Source organism: Aythya fuligula, chromosome 6 (assembly GCF_009819795.1).
Source record: "Aythya fuligula isolate bAytFul2 chromosome 6, bAytFul2.pri, whole genome shotgun sequence".
NCBI classification, from domain to species: domain Eukaryota; kingdom Metazoa; phylum Chordata; class Aves; order Anseriformes; family Anatidae; genus Aythya; species Aythya fuligula.
In genome coordinates, this window is record NC_045564.1 from 25,326,844 (window position 1) to 25,333,532 (window position 6,689).

The 6,689-nt window shown below is 50.5% G+C and overlaps 1 protein-coding gene across 1 annotated transcript; it reads left to right on the forward strand.

Annotated features, from left to right (window-relative positions):
- Nucleotides 1-53: 53 nt before the first annotated feature.
- Nucleotides 54-4,286, forward strand: NIFK (nucleolar protein interacting with the FHA domain of MKI67). The gene is made up of 6 exons (XM_032190190.1): nucleotides 54-171; nucleotides 308-433; nucleotides 1,115-1,223; nucleotides 1,889-2,100; nucleotides 2,559-2,636; nucleotides 3,733-4,286. The coding sequence occupies exons 1-6, from the start codon at nucleotides 55-57 to the stop codon at nucleotides 3,907-3,909; spliced, it is 819 nt and encodes a 272-aa protein (XP_032046081.1). The 5' UTR covers nucleotide 54; the 3' UTR covers nucleotides 3,910-4,286.
- Nucleotides 4,287-6,689: the final 2,403 nt, after the last annotated feature.

The following is a 6,689-nucleotide window of genomic DNA, read 5'->3' on the forward strand; positions in this document are numbered from 1 at the left end:
GGGGAGGAGGGAGGGAAGGGGGGCACTTCCGGCGGCTGTGGTGAGGCGGCCAAGATGGCGGCGGCTGGGGCAGGGGCTGTGTCCGCCTCCTCCTTCCTCTCGCTGGAGCCGCAGGCGCGGCGCGGCCCTCGCAAGGCGAGGAGGGGGCGCAAAAAGCGGGCGGAGGAGGAGGTGAGGGGGCTCTGCGGTGCCGTGGGGTCGGGTGGGGTGAGGTGGGGTGAGGTGGGGGGCGGCCGGGCCTGGCCTGGCCTGACCTGGCCTGGCGGGGCTGGGCCTGTGCCTGTGCTGACGCCGGCTGTGCCCGCAGGAGCCGCTGCAGCCGGGCGTGGTGTACGTGGGGCACCTCCCGCGGGGCCTCTGCGAGCCGCAGCTCCGCGAGTACTTCGGGCAGTTCGGCACCGTCACGCGGCTCCGCCTGTCCCGCAGCAAGAAGGTGAGCCCCGCTGCGACCCCCTCCCTCCCTCTCCCTTCTCCTCCTCTCTGTCTGTCTGTCTGTTTGCCCGTCCGTCTGTCCGTCCTGCAGCGCCTTCAGCAGCCCCGCGGGGCCCTGCCCGCTCCCCGTGCTCTGCGCGCACCGCGTGGAGCCTCGCTGCAGTTCCGGGAGCGGGCGGGGGGAGGCTCCGCGCTCCCTAAACAGGGAACTCGGAAATTGCGTCCGGGGCTGGGAGCACGTGAGTCTCCGGGCTGCAAACGAGCGGTTTTTGTGACACTTCTTAAGTAGCACCCTTTGTCCTTAAGTAAATACCCTAAAGTGAGAAGTGCCGGAATGCAGTAATCCAGGGTAGATCGCAAAATGTCATGGAGAAGGCTCCTTGTTAGCTTCCTCATCACTTTGTGCTCCATAAATTTCACTTCTCCTCACATCGCGGGTATCATCATGTTCTAATATTACTGTGTAATCCATGTAGCAACAACAGCAATGCATGGTTTGTTTTTTTTTAACATAGATATCGATGAACAGACAGTTTCATACATAGGTGTATGTTAAGGAACGCTATCTGGCCAGTTTAGGACTAAATCTGGTGCTTTTCATGGCCTCACAGAACTCTGTGGCAGTATTTGCCATTAGTGTGTCAAAGCATCGTTTAAGCTCTCTCTCTGCCCTCGCTTGCAGACAGGAGGCAGTAAAGGCTACGGATTTATAGAGTTTGAGTCTGACGATGTGGCTAAGATTGTTGCAGACACGATGAACAACTACCTGTTTTCAGAAAGACTGCTGAAGTGTGAGTATAAACTGAGCTGTCCATTGTCTAACGCAAAAGCAAATTCATGCATATTTATATTCTCTCTTTGAACTACAGGAGGGATCTTGTCTCTTTATGAAGCTTTGGCCCAACACGATTCTCTGTGGGACTGAGCTGTTCTTGCTTTTCCTTGCATGTAGAGAATATCCTCAGCAGCCTTTTGTTTCCTACTGGTTTTTGTTTTGTATTGGTTCATGCTCATTGTGTAGCACAAAGTCTCAGCCAGGGATGGGCTGTGTCGTAGAGCCATTTCCTTTAATGTGGGAATTTTTCTTTTATTACTGTTGCAGCTGCTGTCCATGTAGTTAGATGTAAAGTGTTATTTGGGGCAAAAGATAAAGGGAATTAGTTGGTTTCTCAGGCATTGCTTTGTAAAGGAACATGAGTTGGTGTAACTGCTCATATTCCTTTGCATCAATTCTTGCACATCAGGTTTCTCTGACTGTTTTCTGGGTGCAAGTGAACAAGTGTTCTCTTCCTTTGTCTTACCACTGAGTATTTAGTTACTCTGTTCATGAACTGCTGTAGTGGCGTTCTGGTGTAGCTGTGGGTGATGTTACAGCGGGCCCGAAGGGCGTTACATGAGCGGGTTTGGTGACAGGAGTAGCTGTGCTATAACCTGGTGTCCTGTGCTGACGATACAGGTCAGTTTGTGCCTCCTGAGAAGGTTCGTGAGGATCTCTTCAAAAACAGCGAGAGGATGTTTCAGAAGCCTTCCCAGCCAGCAGTCAAGCGGTACAACAAGATACGTTCACTCGCCGAGAAGGCCAAGATGGCAAAGCGGCTGCTGCAGAAGGAGAATCGCCTGCGGAAGCGGCTGGCTGAGAGGGGCATCAAATACAGCTTCCCGGGATTTGTAAGTCTGGGATCGTTCTGACAGGTGTTTTGTGAAAACTTGCTTCTAAGGATGTGCTAAATACCAAAATCATGTCTCATGTGGAACTGGCATGAGACCTGGAGTAAAACAGAGACCTACATGTGTCAAGAGTTGTGTAAAAGCTCCCTAAAATTACAGTGTAATGCTCTGTATGTGTGAGTTTACTTTTAGAGGAGTAAACCAGTAGCAGCAAAAGGGAGAAGTTCCTTTTTCCTGTTCCTATAGGCAGCAGGAGGGTATCCCATGTTTTTAATACATCTGTAGGTCACAGAAAAACAACGGGGGCTTTTCCAAACCCCCGTGCTGTGTGTGGGGGTGGTTGCTGTAGGAACGCTGCAGTAGTTACAAAGCAGAGGAGTCTGTGTGCTGTTAGGTGACTGTTTACGTTTTCATCTGGGAAGCTTGTAGTGACTCGCCTGATCTGTCTCGCTTCCTAGGCTGCACAGGGGCCTGCTCTGAAGAAAAGGAAAGTTAAGAAGTCCAAGTCAAAACTGAGCGTTTCTCTGAGCAGCCAGGTAAGACCAAACAGTCCTGGCGGTGCCCAGCACTGCGACCACTCACCCTGCGGCAGGTGTCTCGGGTCTGCAGCTGTTTCTTCTGAGCCATTGCAGTGCCACAAACTTAGATATTGTTTTCCTTTGAGAGATTTTTTGTGACAGAAGCACCTCTTTTGAGGTGGATGAACACATTTGAAAGGAAGAAGGTGGTTGGGTTCACTCCCTTCCTTATCCTCTTGCAGTATTCAGCAGCAAAGGCTTCTTTCTGCCCAGCGCGCTGTTACTCGACCAGTGGAGCTTGCCTTGAGGTGTGCCCAGGCAACAGCCTGCTGTCAGCCTCTGCTGCTCGGCGCTAACCTAATGCCAGCCTCCTGCCAAAATGGAATTGAACAGAGAATGTGATCTAATGCTGTGTACCCCACTTATGTGCTCTCTTGTCCCTCCTCCCTCGTGCTCTCTCATCATGGTTTTCCAGTACTTGAAAGTTAATGCCAACTAAAACTGGCAGTAGGGTGAAGGGACAGATCAGGTCATCGGGACTCAGATTTGAGACACTGACAGTCTAAAAGGTCTGGAAGGTATTAATGTGTTTTATTTCATTGCTTTTTTTTTTTTTTGCTTAATGACTTATTTAATGTGTTTTGATTTTCTTTTGGGGACAGGGCTGGTTGTGAGGGAGGCAGGGCAACTCATACGTTTGGTCAACTGAGTTCTGAGAAATTACTGAGAGAATGAAACTGGAGTATTTCAGCTTGGCTGTGGGCTCAAGTATGGCACTTCTGTATGCCATTCTCAAATATATGTAGTGTTTTTTTTCTGACTCTTTCAGTCTTGGATTTTTGAGTACTTTGAGTCAGGAAACAAGTTCAGAAAACCAATCAGTGTAATGACATATTAGAAAACATTTATTTTTCACACTCTTTTGGAGATGGCACTGTTAGTCTGAAGCAATACTGTCCAAAGATGATTATGAAAGGAAAACAATTTTCCCTGATACGTGGAAGTTCTGCAGGAGAGCTGGACCGAGGAGCCTTGTGGTACCACAGAGGCCGCAACAACTTTTTCCGGCAGGTGCTTTGCTTTGCAATGAATCCTGTTTTTCTGATCTCCTCAGGATCCTACTCCAGTCTGTACTCCTACAGTGCTTGAGCGCCGGCAAGCTCACCAAGCAGATGACGACGCAGATGACAAGGAAATAACTCTCAAACTGCCCCCTGCAAGTGTTAAAAAACCTGTGAAGAGACCAAGGAAACGGCAAAGAAAAGAACCCAACCTGGAGAAACAGAAATAGACTTAAAATTCTGGTGGCTTTTTTCTTCTTCAACTCAAACACCGGTGAGGTGGAACTTGTGCCCTGGCTCAGTTTGTCTCACTAGGCTGTTTCAGCCTCTCACGGGTAGGGAACGCGTTCACAAATCGTTCCCCTCCTGTTTAGCCAGCGGGGAGCTACAGTCTTCTCTGCCCTTGAAGATTGTCTTGGTTTTTGCACTCATGAGTGCGAGTTCTCTGACATGCCTGCAGTTGTTGTGCCAGAACATTCGGTTTGTTCTGTGCTCTTTCTCCAGTACCCCCTGTTCTGAAAGAACATGTGAGGCTGTGTGTTCTGATCCTGCTGATGGGGTCGCTATTTTATACTTACTGGCTTATAAAATACAGTTTTTAACCATTGCTAGTTGTACTGGCTCTTGGTAGCGCCTCTCTTTAGCTGAATATCTGTGCTGTATGCGAGTTTTCACATAATTACACAATCAGAAGGGTATCTTCTGCTCCCGGGGCTGATAAGCTCCCTGCAGTACCATAAGGAGCCGCTGGGTGGGTGAGGCAGGAGCAGGAAGGCAGGGCTGTGTCACTGGTACGAGGCCAGGGAGCAGCACAGCTTTTGGCTGTGCCGTGAGGTGTGTTCCTGCCCACCTCAGCCTGCCAGAGCTGGCTTGGAACTGTTAAGGCTGACGTGCCCACAGGGACAAGCTGCATGCCTACAGCCCATCTCTTGCCCAGCTGCCCTTTACCTACTGGAGGTGGTACAGAAGCTGGAGATGCTTTTAAAAAGTCTCCAACAGGCATTTCTCTCAAGTTTTTGGTGTGGGAAGATGCTACAGAACCCACGCTGAGGGCTTTCCTCTTAGAGAAGGTGTTAACTCACTGCTCCAGAAACTGGATCCTGCCTTAGGAGGTTGCCAAGGTGTGGCTAGATGTGGGAGGTGTGCTCACAGCCTGCGTCTGACTTCTGGACTTAACCTGTCCTGTCTGGAGGTGCGGTTGGACTGTGCAGGTAGACTTTGAATTTTCTTTCACGTCTGAGCAACGCAGAAATTCCGATTTGTTTTGTAGCAGCTACTTGGCCTTGATCTTTTACTGCCTGAGATTAAACGCTCTGCTGCTGCGCTGCTCCAGCTCACACTTGGCAGAAGGCTTCAGAGGACAGCCCAGGTGCTAACTGCCTGCGCAGGTGGGTGGCTGCTGCTGGTTCCTTGGCTGTTCTCAGGGGGACTCATGGCAGAGGAGAAATCAGAACCATTGGCAGGCTAATTCCCTCCTGTCCCACCTGATCACTCGAATAATCGTGTGTGCACAGTGACTGAAATTAGACAGTTTTCCTTTGTCACTCTTAAGTGTGGGGGAAGCCCCTTCGGTGAGTTTGTCCTACAAGACTGCTACAAGACTTCATGCAGCAGAGAGCAACAGAAGAGAAACAGAGTGCGTCTGCCCAGAATGGGCGGTTTTCTTTTTAAAAAAAATAGATATTCTTTGAGTGAATAAAGAGGGCTGGTAGGGCAAGGTGAGGAAGAAGCGGGGCTGTGCTTTTTCCTGTGTGGAGCTGAGTGCCTGGTGTGCCGTCTGGCACAGGGGGGCAGCACGTACCAGCTGTGTGGGGACGTGCTGCTCTGACAAATGGGGCGTAAGGTTCCCTGGGAAATGAGCTCCAGAACGAGAACGAAACCTCGCCCGTGCGGTTTGCAGTGACCTGGCTGCGCCTCTAAGCTGGCTGCTTTCTTCCATCTTGGGCTCTGCGGCTTCACTCACTGTGCTTGTCGTGCCTGGGCTGTCCTGTCCCGTTGTGAGATCTCCCAGGGGCTTGTTTGTGTGCTTCTGCACATCTCTTGAAGGTGTGTGTCTTTACGCAGCACCCTGGCTGCTGCTTTCTCTCCAGATTTGTATGCCAATGTGAGCCTTGATGGGAAGAAGGCATCCATGAAAACTGTGCCTGCCATAAGATCCTCTTCCTGCTGTAATTTTCCTTTTGCTTATTGGCCATCTGCGAACTGATTTGCTTAGATGGCAGATCTCATGGAAGGAAAACTCAGAGCCATTTGAGTAACAGTCAGTGAGCAAGGCACTCAGCTGAAGGGTAAGTTTTCTTGGAGATAGCTTCTGTTTTTAGGCTGCCGTGTTATTAATACGCTGCTGTCCTGGGAGATGCACGTAAGCAGAAATTCGGACACCTGATACTCACCAAGCATAGTTTCCGTAGCAAATGGACAGCCGTGCTGTGTCAGGAGCTGTGCTCTGGTCCTTGCACCGGGTCTCATTTCTCAGCTCTCCAGCCATTTGCACGCTCATCTTGGACACGTGTGGAGCTCCTGGCCGCTGGGTGTAGGGCCGTGGGCTGTTTTACAGGGATAAAAGGTGCGCGGGGCATTTTGTCTGCAAGGCGTAAGTTGCAAGCTCTCTGCCCTTCTGTACTGAGTGACTTTGTGGAGGAACTTTGTTGGCCACCTGTGGGTGTAGCACTGTGCTCAAGCTTCACAAGCACCTGGGTGTTGAGAAAAATCTGCACACTTACTCAGATTCCTCTTTGCAGGAAGGGGATGGAGCTGAGGAGCACACAGGATTTCCCAGTGCATGAAGTACGGGAAGTAAAAAGGGAAAGAAGGGCAGAAGTGGCTGGAAAAACGGGAGAGGGATGATGAAGCCAAACTAGAGAAAAAGGTATTGGTGAGCTTGGAAGTGTTAGGCTGCTAGAAATTAAAGATGTGGCCTGATGTTTTTTGTGGGTGGTCTGTTAGATGCAGCGTGGTGTGCTGGAAGCCAAGGTCCAGGTGCCTGCTCTTGGGTCCCAGGTGGAGGAGG

Excerpts from the sequence above, each read along its gene's own strand:
- NIFK (XM_032190190.1), top strand. The coding sequence starts at position 55 with ATGGCGGCGGCTGGGGCAGGGGCTGTGTCCGCCTCCTCCTTCCTCTCG. Across the intron at positions 172-307 it reads AAAAGCGGGCGGAGGAGGAG|GAGCCGCTGCAGCCGGGCGT; the intron begins GTGAGGGGGCTC and ends CTGTGCCCGCAG. Across the intron at positions 2,101-2,558 it reads AATACAGCTTCCCGGGATTT|GCTGCACAGGGGCCTGCTCT; the intron begins GTAAGTCTGGGA and ends CTCGCTTCCTAG.